The sequence below is a fragment of the Anopheles arabiensis genome, chromosome 3, assembly GCF_016920715.1.
Source record: "Anopheles arabiensis isolate DONGOLA chromosome 3, AaraD3, whole genome shotgun sequence".
Taxonomy (NCBI): domain Eukaryota; kingdom Metazoa; phylum Arthropoda; class Insecta; order Diptera; family Culicidae; genus Anopheles; species Anopheles arabiensis.
This window is the reverse complement of record NC_053518.1, coordinates 61641874-61662733: the sequence shown is the minus strand read 5'-3', so window position 1 is coordinate 61662733 and position 20860 is coordinate 61641874. Positions and strand designations below refer to the sequence as shown.

The window sequence follows — 20860 nt, the reverse complement described above, 5'->3', positions numbered from 1 at the left end:
GGACAAACAACATAACAAAACAAATATCTCGAGAATGATAACAGAGCAACAAAACAACATTAAGAACATAAAAACATACAAGAAGAACGAATATATGGTGTAATTAACGCACTGAAGAGATTAAACCGCGAAGGTGATAAATGCAAATGAAAAGCAAAGAGGAAACCTGCTTCGGGCATTGCTTGCGTTTAGTTGAGAAACATTTGAAATATTTGCTGCTTTATGTTATCTTGGAAGCTTTTTTATTTAGACACCATTTGGTCGACAGTGCGGTTTTGTATTGTTTGAAAATCTATCCGAACGCAAGTCGTTGAGGCATCAGATTGTCGATTGCATGTTCGAGAAACACTGTGCGGTGCAGTTCATCGTGTTCGTGTTCCCTGAAATCCAGCCGTAAAGCTGAAGCTGCAGATGATGATTGATGAAGGCAAAAAAGATATCAAAAGTTTAACGAAATAAAAAAACTACCACAATAGATGCAACACCCAAGGGAAGGTACACATGCTGCTGCATGTGCCACCAACTCTTACTAATTAAATGACTATAACAAATGCAACTACATCGTCCCGTGATGTATCCTACGACTCGAAGGTAAAAACATTAAAAAGCGCTTTTGTTCGTTGTGCCGGATGCGCTTAATAGCAGCTTACTTAGGGCTGCTGCAGTGCTACCGTTTTGCGGGACAGCTGCAGCTCGTACGTTTCCTGCGCATCGTAACGGTCCACATTTGGGTGGCCCGCTTCGGACGCCGAGTATTGCACCTCCAGCAGCACGACAAACTCTTTCGGGAAGCAAATGTCCCCTTCGCAGAGGTTCAGCTTGAAGGTAAGCGCGACCGGATTCGACGGTTCGTTGCCATTCGTTGCGTCGTTCCCGGGCGGAAGTGCAATCAGCAGCTGAAGCGTTTTCGTATCGATCGTGCCCTTGGTACTGTCACAACTCCATCCACCGGCCGGCAGCTCCAGGGCCCATTGTTGTGGTGCGCCCTCGGTCAGCTTGGTCGTTTGCTCGGGGAAGGTGAAATTAAACGTCAACCGGAGGGAGCTCTGACCCGCGTTGGGATGCATTGTGATTGGACGCGCAGGCTTCAGGGTCAGTGTGCCGGAACGGCGACCTCCTTGCTCCGCTTCGCCCGCCACACTGTCCAGCTCTTCCGGCACGCGGAAATTCAACTTCAGCGGACGGATGGTACAGTCGGTAAGGTTGGCAACCAGCAGCTCGTGGTTGTTGGTGTCGGCAATGTACAGCAGCTGCCCGGAGCGGTCCAAACACAGGCCGGCCGGTTCGTTGAAGCGTCTAACTGCACCGTTCGCTTCACGGAACTCGCACGTCGTGGCACAGTTCGTTGCGGCGTCGATTTTCTTAATCTTGTGATTGTACGTATCGGCGAAGTAGATGAAGCCGTCCTGTGGGTTGTAGGCTACACCGAGCGGGTGCTGAAACTTGGCCCCGTACTGCTTTCCATCCACATCGCCGAAAGCGAACAGATCCTGTGTGAACAAAAGAGAAACCGAATAATGCGTGATTTTCAAACACGACTCCCACCTTCTTACCAATGGATTACGATCGCCCCCGGCCACGGCCATCACTTTGCCATCGGCAAGTGAAATTTTCCTGATCGCCGAACTTTCGCTGTCCGCAAGATAGACCTCCTTCGCCGTTCGATTTATCGCCAACCCGGACGGTTGCGCGAACGCCGCACTCTGCGGGTACGATGTGTTGCGGTTCTGCTCGTGGCCGTTGCCCGCAATAGCCCAGCACGTTCCGGCACCGTACTTCTTGAACTTCCACCAGATGGTGTCCTGCAGGAAGAGGGCCCAGATCTGGTGAATGCCGGCCATCGCTATCAACAGCACGTCCTTGGACGGCGGTGCGCTTGCCTCGTCCGCATGGAACGACATGTCCAGATCGCGCGTCGAGTACACGGCCACATCCCACGGCGAGGACAGCAGCTGCTCTCGACCCACCTTCCCCCCGGTGCGGTCGTTCCCCTGCGTGCCATTGCCAGCGACGGTGCTGACGAGCCGCGCCTTCAGGTCGATACGCCGCACGGCATGGTTTTCGTTGTCCGCCACAAACACCACGTCCGTGCCCTGGAACGCCACACCCTGCGGGGCGTTGAACCGTGCCTTGGTGAAATTACCGTCCACAAAGCCGCTCTGCTTGCCGCCCACCTTGTGCAGCACCGTGCCAGCACTGTCGACGATCAGCACCCGATGGTTGCCCGAATCCGAAACGGCAAACAGTTGCTCCTCGCTGCCGCCCGCACCGGTCGGCACGGAGCACGCGACCTTGCCCGGGTACTTCATGTTGGACGCAATCGCCCCACTGCTGACCAGGTTGATCGGCAGCGAATGGCGCTTTATCTCGCCCTTCTCCCTGTAGAACCGGATCGCACTGCCGACGTACAGCTTCAGGTCCTCGTAATTGCCCTCGCCCATGATCACGAACAGCGGGTTGGCCCGCGGTCCGAGGATCATCAGCGTGGGCCAGCATTGGACGCGCAGCTTGCGCCACATCGCCGACACGTTGTCGTTCACGACGGGGTGCGAAATTTCGTACCGCTCGACCGCCGCCCGGATGTTGGCGGAGTCCTTCTCGTTTCGGAACTTGGCGCTGTGCACGCCGACCACGGCCAGCCCCTCTTCGATCGGGTACAGATGCTCGAGCCGCTTCAGGTTCGGCAGGATGTGCATGCAGTTGATGCAGCAGTAGGTGAAGAAGTCCAGCACCACGACCTTGCCGCGCAGCGATCCCTGCAGCGTTAGCGGCTCCGTCACGTTGAACCAGTCCAGCCCATCCGGAAACTCGGCCGTCACGCTTTTGCCGTCCCGGTCGGTCACCTTCAGGTAGTCGTGGACGAGCTTCTGCCGCCTGCCCGCATTGCTGCCGGCCGCGTACAGATCCTCCGCCAGCTGGTTGCTGTTGCAGGCCAAGACCTCCATCGCGTCCTGACCCTCGGGCGACGAGCTCATCCTGGCACCTATCTTGACGGCGACGCTCGGGGGGTGAAGGAGGTGGGGAAACGTTCGCTGGATAAGGTGATGATGGGATCGGGAACTTTCACGCACGGCAGCAGCAGCGATTGTTTTGATCGGTGACGTTTCGCATCGGAATGCAGCAGGCGTTTGACGGATCACAGCAGCTCGCGAGAAACGACGCAGCAAAACAACAAACATGGCACGTGTTTGTGTGTGCGTGTGATTGTTTTGGTGTGCACGAAGGACTAGCAAAGCATGCAGCAATAAAACAGGTGTGAAAAATGTGCTTTTGGATGAGAAAATTATGCAAATAATCACAGTTTCTCACTGGGTTATCTTTTTTAGCATTTTCCGCCCGCAATGTCACGCGGCAGTGAGACAGACAGCCACCGCCTGTCGTTTTACGACGTGCTGGAAGTTTCTCGCACAGCCACCTTGGAAGAAATCCGTCGATCCTACCAAACCCTCGCCCTACGATATCACCCGGACAAGCGAAAAGCCCCGGAACGAGGGGAAGCAGTCGGCGACGAAAGCGCGGATCAGTTCATCCGCATCGATGAGGCGTGGAAAACGCTGCGGGAAGAACGTTTGCGTCGAATTTACGACGCCGAGCAGATGCAGCAGGCGGAGGAGTGCTTTGTGAACGAAATCCTTACCGAGGCCGATTTCGAGCGGGATGCGGAACAGGGAGATATGCTGTTGCGCACGTGTCGGTGCGGGGGATACTACATTCTTCCGGAGGATGTGCAGCCGGGCGAATCGATCTACGTTTCGTGCGATGAGTGTTCATTGATAGTGCAGGTTAATACAGCGCCGCAGCGTTAAAGCTACCATCCTGGCCAAATGGGATGTGCAAATTTGTAAATTTTGTTTAAAAAATATATTCTTATTTAACGAAAGATGTAAAAAACAAAGTTAATTTTAACTTATCGTTTACGCTATCTACAAACTGATCGTTTTGTGTATATTTATCTTGGCCATCGCTACACGTCAAACGCGTCTGCCAGTTGTCAAGTTTTCCGTCGCGTCATTAACAAAAAAAATCGAATCGAAAAAGTTTTTTCCCCTTGTCCAGAGAGGAGCAGCAGCCAAAAACGATTTGTTCGATTTAATTTCGTCGCGCGAGAAAATCGGTCGTGTGTTTATTTCCCGAAACTAGTGTGGTGTCATCACTCCTACTCCATCATCATGAACGCATTCGGCGATAATTTCGAACAGCAGTCGGAGGTGGATCCGGCGGCCGAGTTTTTGGCCCGCGAACAGAACGCCCTCGCTGGACTGGAGGATGAAATTCCCCCCGTGGCCGCTGGAGCGGGAGCCTCCGCCAATGGTTCCGTCAATGGCGATCCCGTGCCGAAAGCAGGTGCGTGTGTGGACAAGGCAGCTTCCGAAAGCTTGTGCTCCGTTTTGCCCATTGCAGTGCAAGGCATCATACAGTCTAGGTTGTCGTGCACATTGTTGGGGTTTGAGGGGGACGGGTTGCTGCTCACCAACACATTCGTCTTAACAACATTAGTCATCTCCACTCTCGGTGCCGGACCGGGTGCCACACGCATATGTTTGATGTTTGATTTGTTGGAGAATCTTTCCCTGTTTGTCTGTGCTAACCCCAATCGGGGATGGGTTGTTGGTTCGTTAATTCAATTAACAAGGAACGAAACTTGATAATGCATCCCCTTCGTGCGTGCGTGTCGCAACGCCCCCGAGCGCGATGGATGGATAGTGCTTTCTGCCAACATATCGTTAGTGTGCTTCGATGTCATAAGTGTGCTTATCACATATGCATTACACACGCGTACACACGGACACACACACACACATCACTGCATAATGTAAACGCTTATCTACTGTTTCGCACAGCTTCCTATACTTGCGATGTCTATTTTTTCCGTTGTTCCGTATTGTTTTCTGATGCACAAGCATCAGGTATGTGCTTGTTACTGTCCAAAAACTGCTTTTCCCTTTGGCTTCATTTCCATGTTGTTCCATGGATGTTCCGTCCTGTTAATACGCTATCACAATTTTACAACATCGAAAACACACACAAGGGACTATTATGTGCTAAAAAGTCCCTCCGTTAATCATTACAACTCCCACCGACATAAAATAGTCCATTTTTTAATCGATCATATTCCGATCCATCCAAATGCCGCGGCGCCGAGCAGCTGTGCATGTAATCGTTTGTTTTTTTTCTAATCAAATTTTTGTTCATTTCATGTTTTCTTTCTTTTATTCTTTCTTTGCTCCGGATACGACACAACCAATGTTCACGCCCATTCTGCGCCGGCCACTCGGGGCATGATCGTGCTCTTTGTTTTTGGCTTACTACTTCTACTACTACTACCACTTCTACCCAATTTTCTTCGGTTTTCGCCTGTTAACGATATGGTGGTGTCGTGCCGTTTATGCTAATAACGCCAATCTACTAACGGAAAACCAAAACCAACTGACGCTTGTTTAAAAAAAAAACAAACACTCTCAAAATTGTGCCAAAATTGCGCGCCACAAACGATTTTGTTTTCTTTTGCTTCACGAAAATCGCGATCACACACACACACCCCCTGTCGTACGCATACGAACAATAATCTCTCTCACATACACACGAACACACAGAATCGACAGGACTCGAAAACGAGCTAAACGGAAGCTTTGAAATGATCAGTAATGCCGATGCGCAAGATCCGCCCACCACTACTACTGGCGATAATAATCTCAACACAGGTAAATACATTACTAACGCAGAAGAAAACAAAAAAAAGAACAAAAATAGAAATTCCATCCCAAAACATACGAATGTTTAATCTACTACCAACGTCTTATTCAGGGAGTAAGTAGTTCATTTAGTACTGTTCTTTAGCGAGTTTTTTCTTAAATAACGTTCCGTCTTTTGTTGAGCCATGTTATGGCTATGGCATCCTGACTTACTTCCCATTCTCTGTACCTTTCAATATAGTGACTAATATTTGTCCATGGTAGTTTATCATTGTCATTTCTTTTATCACTTGCCCCATCCTTACCTTCCTTTTAAAAGGAACTTGTTCTCAATCTATCCATCCAAAAATGTTGTCCCCTTACGGTTTGGAATTGCGCATTCGGTTTGCAAATGATCGAAAATTTATCCCTATTTACGGTTAATCGGTTTCTTGTCGCAGAAAACATATACACAAATTCTAAACAACACACAGTACTGCTTTTGCGTTTTAAACATAATGTTTATTTTTTATATTTTTCTTTTACCAAAATTGTTCTTCAAAAGTCCTTTATGTCGAATGTCGGATAAAACGTCCTCGTTCGCGCCTATTTATGGTATATTTATGATATTTTATTCCTGCCTAATTGTAATTGTGCTTAATAACAGGTCCAAACAACACCTTCATAGCAAATGCTACTTTAGACTTTGCGTTAGAATTTTACTTTAGGAATACAAGAGGTATAAAATTTGTATTTAATATTTTTTTAAATTATTCCTTGAACACTTTCTCATGATAGCTTAGAATTATCCTCTAATTGCCGTTTTTCCAGTTCAAGTTAGAAACAAACAAAAATAATTGGAATTAAATGACATTAACATTTTTCTTGTACAAACGGATCAATATAGTATAAAAAAGGCTAATAATTGTTGCAAATATTAACATACAACTTTTCGTTCATTCAATCGTATATTTTTTTTAGGGAACATCCGTTTTCCTCCAGAATTATAAATTATATACATACAAACTCGCTTCTACTACGCCTTTCACCAGTTTTTAAGTAATGATATTTAACAAAAAAATCGGTACCTCTGAAGCTTATTGTAAAACAAACGTCATGCCAGGGGTAAAATGCTCTCATTTCATCAATCCAAAATTTTCTATTTATCGAATACATTGGCCGGACTAGGCAGAAGTAATTGTCTATGATGAAAATACGATGTAGTTTCTCTACGGTTGATCTTAAAGACACTTCCTTGTAAATGACCATTTAGTTTTAGTTAAATGTTTTACCAACTGGGAAGAACAATGCATTCCTCTTAACTGGTTATGCTAAATTTAAATTTAATATTTACTATCATAAATGTTTATAATTATTATTAATTAATTATTAATGGCAAAAATATGTTTAATGCAACTGAATTATTTTATTTAAAAAAAGTTTAAAATAGAAGACAAAGAATATGCATTCAATGTTATACAATTCATTGAGAATCTTGTGAGATTTAATTAAAATTCCGATATTTCAGGTTTATCAGGTTTTTCAGGAGTTCTCATAGCTGTGGCACACTTTCTCAACTCCTTCTCACGTGAAATGAACTTAATGTAATGGGAATTAGACTCTATAGCACGCTTGCTGGACAAATTCAATAGGAATTTGCATCATGAATTTCACTTCCGATCAGAAAGAGTCAAGGAAGTATCCCAACAACTATGAGAACCCTAGGAAAACCCTGTAACCTTCACTCAATCACTAAATGGGCTTTTAGAGAGACTAATATTTTTTAGAAAAGGATGAAATTGCAGTGTTAAGTTCATATAAGAATTAGTGTTCATATTTAATTTAACATATATTAGCTTGTCAATAAGATTAAAGGGCCCTCATGAGATAAATCGAAATAGATTAAAGAACCTCCCTTCATGTAAATATAATTTTATTGGTTTTTAAACATATAGTTCCAATTTTATTCTTTAAAGGATATGACCCAAACTGACTCAAGACGAAATTCATCAACTAAACAGAAAAATAATGAATGGAAGTAGATTCCAGTTTACGCGTTTACCGTGCCAACAAACACACACACCCACAACCCTACGCGCCTCTCTTTGCAACACACGTGCAATTTGTTGTAGCGTGTTTCCGCTTCGTTCTTTTTGTGTCACTCTTGTACTATAAAGTAGTGTTTAAGTTTCGCCGTACCGTATACGCGTTTCCCATTTGGTTTCGTTTTGTGTTTTAGTCTAATAATATTTGTACAAATGTGTTTCTTTTTCTCTCGATCTCTCTTAGAAGATGATAATGATGATTTTGCAGGCTTCACAGGTAAGTGGCGCAAAGGTGGGGGAAATGGAATGAAAATTTGGGCAATAATTTTCTATCTCACTTTCTAACTTCTCTAACGTGCCTTGTTATGCGCAAATTTCGTTTTTAAAATCCCCTTTTCATTTAGCGTTTTTTTGTTCTTAATTTTATTTAGCTGTATTTGTTGTAATTTATTCTTTGATGGCTGCTGTAGTTTTTGTTAGCATTGGCAAAACAGACAACACTAAATTAAAAAACATTGAAACTTTGTTGTAGGATCATTTTAATCTACAATGAATGCATCCTCTTTTCACTTTTTTAGTTACAATAGTGGTACAATATTTAAAGCAGCAGACTACACTTGAAATTATAAAACAAAATAACGATTTAACTACCTACACTATCCCTTCTAATATCAGAGTGAATTGTGTAAAATTTCGACCACAAAACTTTACCTGCTATTACGATTTTACAATTTTATCCTTCCTTTCCTGCCCCGCAGTGCCGAAGCAAGTGACGGAGGAACCGGAAAAGATACGCAAATGGCGCGAAGATCAGAAGGCTCGCCTGGAGGAAAAGGACCGCGAGGAGGAACGCAAAAAGGACGAACTGCGCGAACAGGCCCGTAAGGAGCTGGAGGACTGGTACAAGCATCACGAGGAAACCATTTCCAAGACAAAGTCAGCCAACAGGTAAGCTCTGCTCTCTACTCTGCTGCGCTCAGTTGATCATATCAGTTGTGGCGCTGTGCTGTGTAAAAAAAAACTACTGCGGGGAAAAGTGACCAACCCCTCCTCCGCCACCAGGAGTGTTGTGTTGCGAGATTTCGTGGACAGCCCCGGATGGATGGGTGGGGGCAGTACAGATTTGGGATAATGTTTTGGTTTTATATTCTAACCCGTCTGAAACCGTTCTTTTCTCTTTTGCTAAAACAAACAAACAAACACAAAAACAAAACTGTAACGTACTAACCAATCAACTTTTGCGCGATTTGTTTGATTTTGTTGATACGCGCCAAAAACACACAGGGAATCGGCCAAGTAAGTAAACCGGAACTAAACGATACCGAAACCAAAAAGCACTCAATAATAATAAAACAAACCATTGTGTTTCTCACAGTTTGATTTGGCTTGCATTTTATTCCCATACTTTCTTTCATCCATTTCAACTTGATTAAAATTTGTTTGCGATTAGTTGGTTTAGTTGATTTTATACCAAAAAAAATGAATGAACCTCAGACTATTTGTGTGTATGTGTCCCTTTTATTTAACTCTTTCGTTCGGTGTAATACTTAATTGATTTACTAACTTCGAGAGTGTGTGGTAGTGTATATATATATATATATATATATATATATATATATATATATATATATATATATATATATATATATATATATATATATATATATATATAAATGTGTGTGTGTGTGTGTGTGTGTGCATTTGTTACTAACCCGTGATGGTCATCGGTTGCAATGACATTTGACCTCCCGTTCATCTTCTATTGGCATGTTTTACGTTTGCGCCTCCCTTTATATTGTTTTTGCATCATTTTTTTTAGTAACGATGATAGTATTGTTTTTGCACGCGGCGTTCACTATCGAAGCGACTAATTGGTGTGCCATTTTCTTTCTCTTCTTCGTTTGCCTGTTTTACAGAAACGCCGAAAAGCAGTTCGTAGCTGAGACGGACGAAATCGAACCGGGCACGGAATGGGAACGGATCGCCAAACTGTGCGACTTCAACCCGAAGACGAACAAATCAAACAAAGACATCTCGCGTATGCGTTCCATCATTTTGCAGCTCAAACAGAACCCACTCCAGGCTACGAAGAAGGTTTAAGGCGCACGGGCAGAGGTACGCTTTTACACGCATCTAGCATTCGTTTTGGGGGGGATTAGAAAAGCATATACGCAGACAGATCAAGAGAGAATGGAAGTGAAGGATGTGGGGAATGGGACGAATGGATAGAAAGTTCAGGAGGTTAAAGCAAATGAACCTCAAAGCGTTATTGAGATAATATAAATATTAACTATAGTTAATACAGTGCAACACTCGGACATTGCACTACGCAATGTGCAACGAACATTGCACTACGCGCAACGTGCATCATGATGGGTGGTAGCAAAAGGCGTATAAATAATACCTGTATAAGTTACTGGTTAAAGTTGAAGCAAAAAAAAAGAAAAGAAAAGAACGAATTCCTCACACATATAGTAGCAACACGATACATTCATGTGCAGATATGCCGTTAGCGATATATAAAGGTACAATACAATACATATTTGAAAATAAACGATACACGAAAGGATATCGTACACATAATGGCTGTATGGTTTTCAATGCACCATTTCTTTCAAGTCAGTAAATCCGAACACCTCCATGTGTGGGGGATATAAAACAAACGAACAAGTTGTCCCGCTTTTTTATTATTATTATCTCTTCTCAAACATTCATCCACACGATAATGATGTATTAGTTGCGCGATGGAGTTAGTTAGAATGTTTGTTGTAGGTTTTTGTTTTCTTATTAAAAAAAACATACTGATGTTATAGAGAGAGAGATGGACAAAAAGGTGCATTATTAAGAACACGCGTGCATGGTTCTTTTGCTTTGTCATGTGCCAATGTGAAATATTAATTCTCAATAACTTGTTTTGTTTCTGGCGCCTTTTCAAACAATCACTGGTGAAAGTACTACAGCAATTATAACATTTGGTCTTTTTGCATTTGTTTCTTGTCTCTTTTTTATGTTCGCTTTTTTGCTTCGTGTTCGAAAAACTCTGCTTTGAACAGCATGTTAAAAACTGTGCGATGGTGTAATAACGATAGTTTATAATTTTTTTCATATTATTATATTGCTTTCTTACGAAATTTCATACGAGTGTGTGTTTTAAGGAAACTTACTAAGTAGGGGAACCTGGGGCGAAATGGTCACCTGCATTATTGGCAAATTAACATGTTTATAATTTGTTATTTGTTATTTTGTTATTTTGCCCCTTTGTTTTGATGTTGATGTGTAACATTTCGTGTAAGACCATTTGGCCCCATAGCAAGACCCTTATTACCCCGCACAATACATTTTAAGACGTTGATTTGAAGTTGATTTTTAAAATAAATTTTAAACATATATATTTGTTATTAATGGGTAAACTTCTGATTGTTTTTCTTGAATAAGACGTTGCAGTATCGATTGCCGTTAACAGTGTAAAGTGGTTTAACTACAATAAGATACAGACCAAAACCGTTAACATGTCCATTTTGCTCCGCTTTCCCCTAAATATAGGTGAGAAGAAAAAAAAACACTAAAATTTCCACACTTTCAAATCAATATTCATGTTTCAATACTAAAGCAATACCAACATATTCAAACTAATTCGAAATAAAACAAAATATAAGACCTCTGGTGCGTCTGTATTTTTAACTAGTTTACTCTATTTATCTATACCGTTTTCAACACGCTCTAAAATCTGGCGCTTAATGACTATTATTTACTAGATATTAATGAATTTCTATAAAAATACTCTTCTCCAAAACAGTTCCTGCGGGAGTGTGAATGGGTGCTTTGGGTTTCGGTTGTGCTTTGTTTCCGTGTTTTTGTGTGACAATAGAAACTTTCATTATTTTACTTGCCGTATGTTTGTGTTAATGTTGGGTGTTGCCATATGTGTTGTGTAAAAATAGGGAGAATATTGTATTGAGAATATTGAAACATTCACGGCCCTGTACCCATGTTGCTGGGTGGGCAGAGCAGAGACGTGTTGCAATTAATTATTACAATATTATAACAACTAACAATGCTTGCATCCTAGCGCAGTAGTGGTGTTTTCGATTACAATAATTTTGCATTTATATAGTGTTTGCTTTTTGTTGCATTATTATTAATATTCTATAATTATAACTATTATTATTCTCATTAATAATATTATTATTAGTTGCATGGTTATTATGGTTCCGTTTTTCGATGACTGAACACGAGGTTAAGGAGCTCCAAAGTGTACCCACTTCGAAAGCCCACTCCACCCGATGTCAATACTATTATATCCATCCTTGTTACTGTTCGATTATAAAATTTTGATTTTAAAAACATTCGGGCATACATACATACATACCATTATGCAATGTACGTGTACCTGGTCTGTATACATGCGGTAGTAACCCATCACTATTCATCTTAATTATTGCATCGTTACAAATCGCTTCGTTAGTAAGTAGTAGTTATAGTAGTTATTCAATGTTGTTGTGTTTGTATGTGTGTGACTCAATCTTTACCATTTGTTTTGTATTATTAATAAATAGTACTGGAATGGAACAATGTGTGGTGGTGTGCCCGTAACGTTTGGTGTGATACATTAGTTAAATCGCTCGCGAATTGTGTTATTTAAAATGCCTTATTTTTGCTTGTGAAACTCTTTTGTATGTGAATATATTTGTATAGGTATTTCTTGAACTTTTTTTGTATCTCGTATTGAAAAACTGGTCTGATTAAATGGTTAACTTCGAAAGGGGCAGAGTGATTATTAAGAAACGGGAGGATTAAATTTTGCGACGTGCTCTTTATCTTCCTCTCTTTTGTATCCCTTTTCCCTTCCATAACGTCTCTGCTCCATTTCAAGCATTGCAAGCATGTGCGTGCTATTGCTTTCCTGGTTCGATGTTTTTTTTTTTGTTGTTTAAAGCTATTACGCGTTACACTTTGGATATAACAAAATCGTTACTTTTACCACCCGAAATGTGTGGGAAAAACGGAAACGGGCGGTTTTGAAATCTCGCTGCTAATGCCGCTTACTGCAGCCTCCAACCTTGGTCCGCGACGCATAGTAGTAGTAGTAACTCGTTTTGCTGCTTCGTATTTTCTTCAATTATTACGCTAATTTTTACCCGCACGCTTGCGACATTTAAGTTTGACAGTGTTACAAGTTAGACAGGATACAAGTTATCAAGATTTTAAAAATTCATTGCTTTCCTGTGTGTGTGTATGCGTGTGTGCGCAAGGATGCACGTGTATCGTTCTAACATCATTATCAATTCGCCTCCAGCCCCCTGGTACATTATTTATTATTGGTGCATTTTAAATGGACATTTTGTATGTGTCGACACTAGGAACATGACTGACGCGAGGGCTATTATTTGAATGAGTAAAATGTAATGGAGTGAAGTAAATGTAAAACCGTGTTCATAAAACAACAAAGCCTCTTGTTTAAAAACGGATGTCCATTGGACGGTGCAATATAAAGTACAAATACTGTTACGAAGTTGCAATGAAATTGATGTAGCGTATTTTGTTTGCTCTTCTTAGCGAATAGGATGAGATCATAGTTGATGCAAACAAGAGAATACTATTAATAACACATCTTCCATTAAAACTAATGTTGAGGATGCATTTAATTAAAAAAATAAAATGAGTTCGATGTAAAGCTGGCCTGAATTATCTACCCCGCTCATCTTAAATCAATCAGACGAAAAACTGGTTTGATTTTTACTCTTCTCCTAACTGAGCGGTGTCTTTACTATTGGTACAATAAAATCACCGCGTTAAAATAGTTTTTCTTTTCTGTTACTGCTTGCTGCTGTCTGCCTGTGCCTTCAGCATTACTGCACTGTGGACGTTTAACTACAATTCGCGTTGTAGCTTGTACGTCCTATAATAGCTTATTATTACTAATGCTATACTTAATGGTCCTTTTGAAAATCCTTTTGGGCGTTGCGCACTACCACTGGGACACGTTTTTAGTTGTTTGTTTTGTGTAAAAAGGATGCAGTACGGGGGAATATACTGGGATAAAGGATTTTCCTTTTTTTTTTCTCCCTTGCCTAAAGTGGGTCTATGTACGCAAACTGCGCTTGCTTTACTTATACGGTAGTATTACAATTGATTGCTTGTCTGTTTTGCTAGTGGCTAGATAAGGTTTGCTAGAAGTAGTCGTGTAGTAGTAGTAGTAGTGGTGGTGGTATTATTATTTTGCAATAGTTTAATTAACGACATTACAAGCGTAACGTCGCTCCCTTAATGCTAGGTTGTGTATGTGTGGCTAAACAGTGTCGGTATAGTATAGTTAGATTATAGGAGTAGTCGATGCTGTTCAAGTGCATCCGTTAAAATATAGCTATCATCGTCTAGTGTGATAGAGCGTAGGTTCTACTATCGTATTGTTCCTTTTAGGAGCAAGCAGATTCCTTTTCGTACCTTTGTTAGCTTTGTTGGTCCACGGTAAACTGGCCTCCCCGCCCGCATTGCTGGCTAGAGAAAGCGGTGTTTAAGTATTGCAATATACGTTTGTTTTTTTTTGCTTTGTCTCATTGCTATCACTGGATTACATATTGCCTGTCGAATGTGCTCCATGGAACAAAACACTTCGTTTACATACTGTTTAAAGACAAATGATTTCCGTAATAAAATCTTAAAATCGTAAGAAATGAGTCTGTCATTGACTATTACTTATAACTACTACGCGGCAAAAAGCAGGCTCCTGTCCATAAATTTACTTGCTTGTCGAAAGAAACAATACAGGTGAAAACTACCTTTCGTATGAGATTCAGGTATTCCGTGAAAGTTTGTCGTTTTTGTCCGCTGTCTCCACTGTATCAGTTAGAGATGGTCCAGCAGATGTACTTGAGATGCTTGCCAAAGCCAACAATTTCAAGATCTGTACGGGAAGAGAGAATTAATTTAATAAAGCAATCAAATCTAAGAGCCCATTGCACCGTTCCGATCCGCATTCACCTTCAATGCTGCACCCTTCGAAGCCAATGTACTTGATCGTGTTCCATGACAGCGCCTTCAGCCCGTCGCTCGTGATCGGACAGTGGCCCACGTTCAGGTCCTCAAGCGTCTTGCCGCACCGCTCGTTAGCGATCGTTTTGAGAAATTTGTCCGTAATGCTCGTGTACGACAGATTCAACCGTACCAGGGGCATCCCGCTCAAAGAGTCCGCCGACCCGTCGCCCACCTGTTTGCACGACTCGAGATCGAGTGTGTCCAGCTGGGGGCAGCTGGTGGCCAGCAGCCGCACAAACTCGTCATCCACCTGTGGACAGTTTTTCGCGTACAGATGCTGCAGCTTGCCCAGCCGCTGTATCATTGCGCACAGCCCGGGCCGGGTAAACCGGTAATTGCCCTCGGACAGGGTAAGGCTACGCAGGTGAGGACACTTTTCCGCCAGCAGCGCCAGCAGGCCGTCCGTGATGGTCGATGTGGACAGGTTGACACGGGTGAGGGACGAGTTGAGCAGTAGCCGGGGCAGTTCCTCGTCGTGGAAGCCTTTGTGAACGCGCACCACGTTCAGAAAGATGGCATTTTTCACCAAAGCGGGCAGCAGCTCGAGATACTCGATGTTTTTGTACAGTTGAAGATTTTTCGCCACAAATCGAATGCATCTGAGAGTGTGTGTTTGTGGGGGGAGGAGAAGAAATGGGAGAAAGTAAGCATAAAACACCGTTGAATTTTGGTTGGATGTGGGCGGCAGGAATCGTCGTCCAATGTGCGTGGGATGCTATCTGAGCCACCATATGGCGTCGTGACCTGTGCGTTCGCTATACGTACGAGTGAAACAGCGTCTCTGGCTGCTGGCCAGGCCTCACACTCATTGTTGTTGCTTTTCCGTCTTGGTTTCACGACACGAGCTGACGCCTTTATTGATCCGGCGGTCCGGAACTGGGAGGAAGGGGGGCACTTGGGTATAATTGTACTGCGGCGCACACGTAAGGTGTGCTATCGCGAACTAAGGAATAAGAAATGGAACACTATTTACATCGAATATTCACGACGAAACGGAGAGAACGCGACGTAGCAACACACGAACATGAATGTTTATAAACAAAGCAACCAAGCTGATTGTCATGAGGATGGGTCACCCTGTGCCGTGGCTTGATGCTTGCACAGTGGTAGCTAAGTATGGCGACGCAAACAAAGTGCCTTTAGGGTAGTTTTTGTTACAATTAAAGTTCATTAAAAAGACGTGGATTTTTTTACAATTGAATTTGACACCATCAAATGCCTTAAAATCCATTTAAATTATGTTTGAAATAAGAAATTAAATTTTAGCCAAAATTACGTATCTTTGCATCCACTGTGCATTGCGTAATAACACGAGGCTGTCAAAAAGTACCTGACAACTGGTGAAACGAAACTGCAAATAATTTCATCAGCAGAACCGTACAATCTGTGTTAAATAGTTATTTTAATAGAAAACTCCACAAACTCCTCGCTCTGCAGCCATGTCTAGCTTCGGAAGTGCGGACACGCCGAAAGCAAACGTCGATCCTGAGTTGCAGGACTTCCTGATGGCTGAAAACGAGCGTGCTAGGCTTAGCGCACAGGTAAGAGTCCTCTCCGACCACATGCATTCAATGCCACTTGCATTCTTTAACGTTCTTTTGCCTTGCAGATCCACGAGTTCAATGATATCTGCTGGGACAAGTGCGTGGAGAAGCCGAGCAACAAACTGGACAGCCGGACGGAAACGTGCTTGGCGAATTGTGTGAACCGCTTCGTCGACACGTCGCTCCTGATCACGCAGCGTTTTGCCCAGAGCCTACAGAAGAGCCAGGGAATGTAAAGGGCTCTGGTTAGTGGGGTACCGTTTCAATGGGAACGCATTTTGGGATGTAGTTTTTAGTTTCAGCAGGGCCCTTTAATCATACCATTCTGTTCTGTTAAATACATAAGTGCAGAGTGGCATATATAATATACCTCCAAGGAAAGTGAAAATGTGGATTGATTATTGTTTAAACAGTTTTATGTTCGTCTTTACAGTTTCATATTACCCCTGACTGATAATTTAATGGCATATTCAAGACAAATATGATGACAGGTCAAAAATTTGGTGAAACAGGTCAAACAAATTCATATCGAGATAACAGGATATGAGGGCGCCCGGTGCTCTACTTGAAAACAGCTCAAATCGATCGTTACAACAAGTTCAGCTGTACTTTCGTTTCGGATCCAGAACAGGTTTAGTTACAGTTACAAGAAGGAACAAAACCGAAAACTGTTATACGAACGGTTCAGTATCATTTCCAGGACCATTATGGGATCATCAGCCGTTCCAGGATCAATATGAGTTTGATATAAGTTCCAGAACCGGTGTGGGTTCCGTACTAGCTTCAGCATCGATATGGGTTCTGTTGTGTACACAAACAGTTCAGTATAACTGCGACTCGATGCTGTCGTGCAACTGACAGCATCCGCCGTCTGAATGGCCGTTAAGGGCTTCGGGAGCGATCGGGCTACCGAGCGTAGGGCACTCGAACATAGGCTACGACCCGACACACACAACAGTCCTTTTAGCGCATATCTTGATTATATTAGAATATAAGTTGTTTATACCAAAGAGACGCGTGTGTCCCTAATCCCTCAATTGTGCACCTTGTCCGAAACACAAAAGGTTCACTATCGGTTCCAGAATGAATATGGGTTTAGTATCAGTTCCAGAACCGGTGTGGGTTCCGTACTAGCTTCAGCATCGATGTGCGATATCGGGTCATGAATCGATATGGGTCCGGTATCGGTTCCAGGATCGATGTGGATTCAGTTTCAGAACCGGTATGGTTCGTGATCGGTTCCAGGACGGATATGAGTTCAGTATCAGTTCCATGGCCGATATGGATTCAGATATACACATACGCCATACGTCTTAGGGCCTTGGATACTGTCCAAATTTAATGGTGTGGAGAAGTCCGCCATTAATGGAGGGATAACGGATTGGCAGACGAAGGCGTGTGGCTGTGAGCAGTTTCGACCACATCAGTAGCAAGCGCAAGACCGCACAACGATTGTAGCACAGGATAAGTAAGTGATTTAAGAGTAAGAGGCGGATTTTTCTAAAAGCGGATTGAGCGTCCGCGGGTGGCCGGCATGAAGGGCGGGGGCCCGGCATGAAAGGGTCGCTTCACTAAGCTATTTTTTGAAGGCCTGTACAAACTCGAGATACTTTCTCAATCTTCCATATTAGCAATAAAAGCTCTGATGACAAGAAAGAATGCATATTTTTTTTAAGAACTTCTTCTTTGGTCTCGAATGCAAGGGCGACTAGTCTACAAATACGCAAGTACAGGATAATCATAGGCGGATCCTTGGAATTCAGGCAATTTCTATGTATCTGTGAAACAGGAAATCACACAAGCTTTGTGCAATGGCGTTCACCTCTCATACGCATGATTGCGCAAACAAATGAGTTTAGTTAAACTGGGGGTTTTTTGTTAGGCTTTTCAAATATACCTATTAGGTGTACTTCAATTCTCAGGTTGTTACAGTGGTCAAATTTGTGAAGGTGAGGGTAACTGAATCAAGGTTGACCAACTGGATCAGTACTGACACTTGAAAAGTCTAGAGTTTTAATAACGCAAGTTTATCTTTTCATTGTTTCATCCATATCCATATGCAAGATTCTTTGCTTATATATACGACCAAATGAGCATTTGTTTTGAAAGACTTCTACAGCAAATAAAAATTTTCTTACAAAAAACACTGGCTTGTATTCAATTATAGTTTTGAAAAATTTGCGCTAGCGGAAACACCTATGATGGACAACATAAAAGATGGTTCAAAGTCACTATAAAAATAAAGAAAAAAAAAAACAACCTAAAAGTATGCAAAATATGTAAACCTGAGTACACAAAGACTATAGATACCGGGCTATAGATACCAAAGACTATATAGTTTTTCCGGGTCAGTGTGTAATGTGAACGGCATTATTCATCATTCTCTCAAAGTTTTTTCAACTGCCCAGCTGTCGCAAATAATGACAGCTGTTGAAAAACATATTGAAAGTGTTGAATCATGCTGTTGATATGCCAGAAAACAGTGTAAAATAATACAATAAATGGCATATAAAAAGACAGAAGAAAACTAATCCTCAACGAATTCAGGATATTGAGTTGGGTATTCGTAAAAAGCCGCTCTCGTGGTACAGTCGTCAACTCGTACAACTTACCAACATGCCTGTTGTTGTTGTTGTTGTTGTTGTTGTTGTGCCAGAAGAAGATTCGTAAAAAGTTGTTCATAAAAATGCGAACAGTGTAATAGTTGTTTATCTTGATATATGTTGGGGGTTTAAGAGGGAACTAGGGGCCCTATTTCGATTTCCCTCTTAGGACCCAGAGATGAATAAATCCGTCTCTGATTCTAGGGTATTTCAGAGCATTCCGATCTCAAGCTAAACCATGTAGGAGTTCTTGTGTAATCCACTAGACAAATGCTAGCCAAATTTTGCGGCCAAAAAGGGCCAAATTATAATTAAAAAAATGGTAATAGCCAAATTAATAAACGAATCATACAAGTCTGTGAAAGTAGTTTAAATTCTATGAAGGGAAAAGAATCGCCTACTAGTAAGCAAAATGAAGCGCAGGGTTTGTGAACAGTACTTTGTTGATCACTGAAACTTGGCTCAAGATGTAGAGGATCTTCGGGATTCGGAGCTGAACTGCGGTAAAATTAGATGGAGCAATATGGTTGAAACATTGAGCGAAGACTACGCTGAAGCGCGAGGGTGAAGGACTGGGCCCCATGTCAGTTTTTCAGTACTCTACCTTGAGTGGGATAAAAGAAGTGGAAAATGAAGCTTCTCGACAATCCGTTGGTATGCTATGCATGTTTTAATTATATTAGAACGTTATTTAATTATATTAGAAAAGCGTAAAAAAATAATAAACTGTAAAACCTCGAATTTTATCAATTTGAATTAAACGTTCAAGTTATAACAAAGGCACAAAATCGCAAAGTAGAAGAATAAACAGAAGGCTGAAGGTGTTGTCAGTACAACGATCCGTAAACGAATGATCTTTATTTTGACATTCAGATTATCGCACAGTTGTCACGGTGATGGTCATATTCCGATCCGGCATATTGGGCACTATGGTCTTATCAGGGGTCAAATCTCCAGGATATTACAAAACGAAGGAATGAATAAATGGACATTTTAATAAGTTAATAAAAAAAATAATATAAAAATAATTAATATAAAAAAAAAACAAAAATTAAAAAAAAATTAAATAATCAATAAATAAATAAATAAATGAATAAATGAATGAAAAAATAAATAAACATAAAAATTAATAAATAAATAAACAAACAAATCTTTCAAAGACACTTACATCAAGAAGATATATCCAAATAGGAAAGATTTCGAAAATTGGAGGAAAAGAGGAACGCCGTTTGGTAACATTGTGAGCGACTGCTTACAAATCCTACGATACATTTACAAACGTAGTAAAATCGGAATCGGAACACTAAAATCGGAAATTTTGACTCTTTCGCAAAAACTGAAATGGCTCTATTGCACAAAAAAATGTTTGTAAGTGGTCTTCTGAGGAACTATATACATTTTCCGGAGATTAATACTAAAGAGTTTAGAATGTGTCTCTACAGTTTATTATACTAAACTACTGCATAACTGAAGCTAGCTGCTTCTTTTATACCCTTCGTATTTGCAATGGTCTACTTTGTTTTTCCAACAATTCCCCCTCTCAAATCCTGGTGGTTGTAGCATGTACACTATTTCTGAAAGATTTCCGTTCAGAAAGGCGGTTCTAACACCCCCTCTTAGACTTATCGCAAATCGATGTTTCGTAAAAACTGCTGAAGAAAGCCCTTTCGTAAACATATCCGCAAGTTGGTTTTCGCTTGGAATATACTTCAGTTGGATTCTTCCGTTCTGGATACATTCTCGTATGAAGTTGTATCTGATGTCTAAATGTTTCATCAGTTTTTGTTCGCGAGGCTCTTCGGCAATATACATACACGACTGGTTGTCTTCGTATATAATTAACGGAGTATTCAAATGCACGCCAAATTCGGTAAGCAGATTTTCTAACCACATTGCTTCGCAGGATGATTGGCTTAACGCAACATATTCCGCTTCTGTTGATGACAATGCAATGGTTCCTT

General features: G+C 41.7%; 5 protein-coding genes across 16 annotated transcripts; 3 read left to right on the top strand and 2 right to left on the bottom strand.

Annotated features, from left to right (window-relative positions):
• Positions 1-219: 219 nt before the first annotated feature.
• On the bottom strand, positions 220-3851 carry LOC120903611 (NHL repeat-containing protein 2). Its single transcript, XM_040313141.1, has 2 exons — positions 1554-3851; positions 220-1490 (listed from the first exon to the last, which is right to left on the bottom strand). The coding sequence occupies exons 1-2, from the start codon at positions 3177-3179 to the stop codon at positions 651-653; spliced, it is 2466 nt and encodes an 821-aa protein (XP_040169075.1). The 5' UTR covers positions 3180-3851; the 3' UTR covers positions 220-650.
• On the top strand, positions 3342-3806 carry LOC120901102 (dnaJ homolog subfamily C member 24-like). Its single transcript, XM_040308809.1, has one exon. It carries the CDS (start codon positions 3342-3344, stop codon positions 3804-3806), a length of 465 nt encoding a protein of 154 aa, XP_040164743.1.
• Positions 3852-3985: 134 nt separating the features above from the next.
• LOC120903614 (clathrin light chain) lies at positions 3986-10159 on the top strand. 7 transcript variants are annotated; one of them, XM_040313147.1, is made up of 6 exons: positions 3986-4344; positions 5604-5702; positions 7962-7994; positions 8476-8665; positions 9002-9013; positions 9634-10159. In XM_040313147.1, exons 1-6 carry the CDS (start codon positions 4170-4172, stop codon positions 9815-9817), a joined length of 693 nt encoding a protein of 230 aa, XP_040169081.1. In that variant the 5' UTR covers positions 3986-4169; the 3' UTR covers positions 9818-10159. The 7 variants fall into 7 exon arrangements, with proteins under 7 accessions (XP_040169081.1, XP_040169080.1, XP_040169085.1 ...); XM_040313146.1 differs by having other exon boundaries at positions 3987-4344; positions 5595-5702; positions 7965-7994; XM_040313144.1 differs by having other exon boundaries at positions 3989-4344; positions 5595-5702.
• A 204-nt stretch (positions 10160-10363) lies between these two features.
• On the bottom strand, positions 10364-20356 carry LOC120903612 (F-box/LRR-repeat protein 20-like). Of its 6 annotated transcripts, none has more exons than XR_005739622.1 (4): positions 20068-20356; positions 14699-15351; positions 14162-14621; positions 10364-11250 (listed from the first exon to the last, which is right to left on the bottom strand). XR_005739622.1 is itself a non-coding variant. In XM_040313142.1 (3 exons), the coding sequence occupies exons 1-3, from the start codon at positions 20169-20171 to the stop codon at positions 14560-14562; spliced, it is 819 nt and encodes a 272-aa protein (XP_040169076.1). In that variant the 5' UTR covers positions 20172-20356; the 3' UTR covers positions 11077-14559. The 6 variants fall into 6 exon arrangements, 2 of the variants coding, with proteins under 2 accessions (XP_040169076.1, XP_040169077.1); XR_005739624.1 differs by having other exon boundaries at positions 14497-14621; XR_005739621.1 differs by having other exon boundaries at positions 11077-14341; positions 14414-14621.
• On the top strand, positions 16067-16690 carry LOC120903615 (mitochondrial import inner membrane translocase subunit Tim8). Its single transcript, XM_040313152.1, has 2 exons — positions 16067-16293; positions 16362-16690. Exons 1-2 carry the CDS (start codon positions 16192-16194, stop codon positions 16530-16532), a joined length of 273 nt encoding a protein of 90 aa, XP_040169086.1. The 5' UTR covers positions 16067-16191; the 3' UTR covers positions 16533-16690.
• Positions 20357-20860: the final 504 nt, after the last annotated feature.

What these genes read in the sequence shown, in the direction of transcription:
- LOC120903614 (XM_040313144.1), top strand. Translation starts at nt 4,170, where the DNA reads ATGAACGCATTCGGCGATAATTTCGAACAGCAGTCGGAGGTGGATCCG. An exon ending in CGATAATAATCTCAACACAG is followed by an intron (nt 5,703 to 7,961) that starts GTAAATACATTA and finishes GATCTCTCTTAG; the next exon opens with AAGATGATAATGATGATTTT. An exon ending in TGATTTTGCAGGCTTCACAG is followed by an intron (nt 7,995 to 8,475) that starts GTAAGTGGCGCA and finishes CCTGCCCCGCAG; the next exon opens with TGCCGAAGCAAGTGACGGAG.
- LOC120903615 (XM_040313152.1), top strand. Translation starts at nt 16,192, where the DNA reads ATGTCTAGCTTCGGAAGTGCGGACACGCCGAAAGCAAACGTCGATCCT. An exon ending in GTGCTAGGCTTAGCGCACAG is followed by an intron (nt 16,294 to 16,361) that starts GTAAGAGTCCTC and finishes TTTGCCTTGCAG; the next exon opens with ATCCACGAGTTCAATGATAT.
- LOC120903612 (XM_040313142.1), bottom strand. Translation starts at nt 20,171, where the DNA reads ATGTATCGTAGGATTTGTAAGCAGTCGCTCACAATGTTACCAAACGGC. An exon ending in TTTGGATATATCTTCTTGAT is followed by an intron (nt 15,352 to 20,067) that starts GTAAGTGTCTTT and finishes ACACACTCTCAG; the next exon opens with ATGCATTCGATTTGTGGCGA. An exon ending in CGAAGGGTGCAGCATTGAAG is followed by an intron (nt 14,622 to 14,698) that starts GTGAATGCGGAT and finishes CTTCCCGTACAG; the next exon opens with ATCTTGAAATTGTTGGCTTT.
- LOC120903611 (XM_040313141.1), bottom strand. Translation starts at nt 3,179, where the DNA reads ATGTTTGTTGTTTTGCTGCGTCGTTTCTCGCGAGCTGCTGTGATCCGT. An exon ending in GGGGCGATCGTAATCCATTG is followed by an intron (nt 1,491 to 1,553) that starts GTAAGAAGGTGG and finishes TTGTTCACACAG; the next exon opens with GATCTGTTCGCTTTCGGCGA.
- LOC120901102 (XM_040308809.1), top strand. Translation starts at nt 3,342, where the DNA reads ATGTCACGCGGCAGTGAGACAGACAGCCACCGCCTGTCGTTTTACGAC.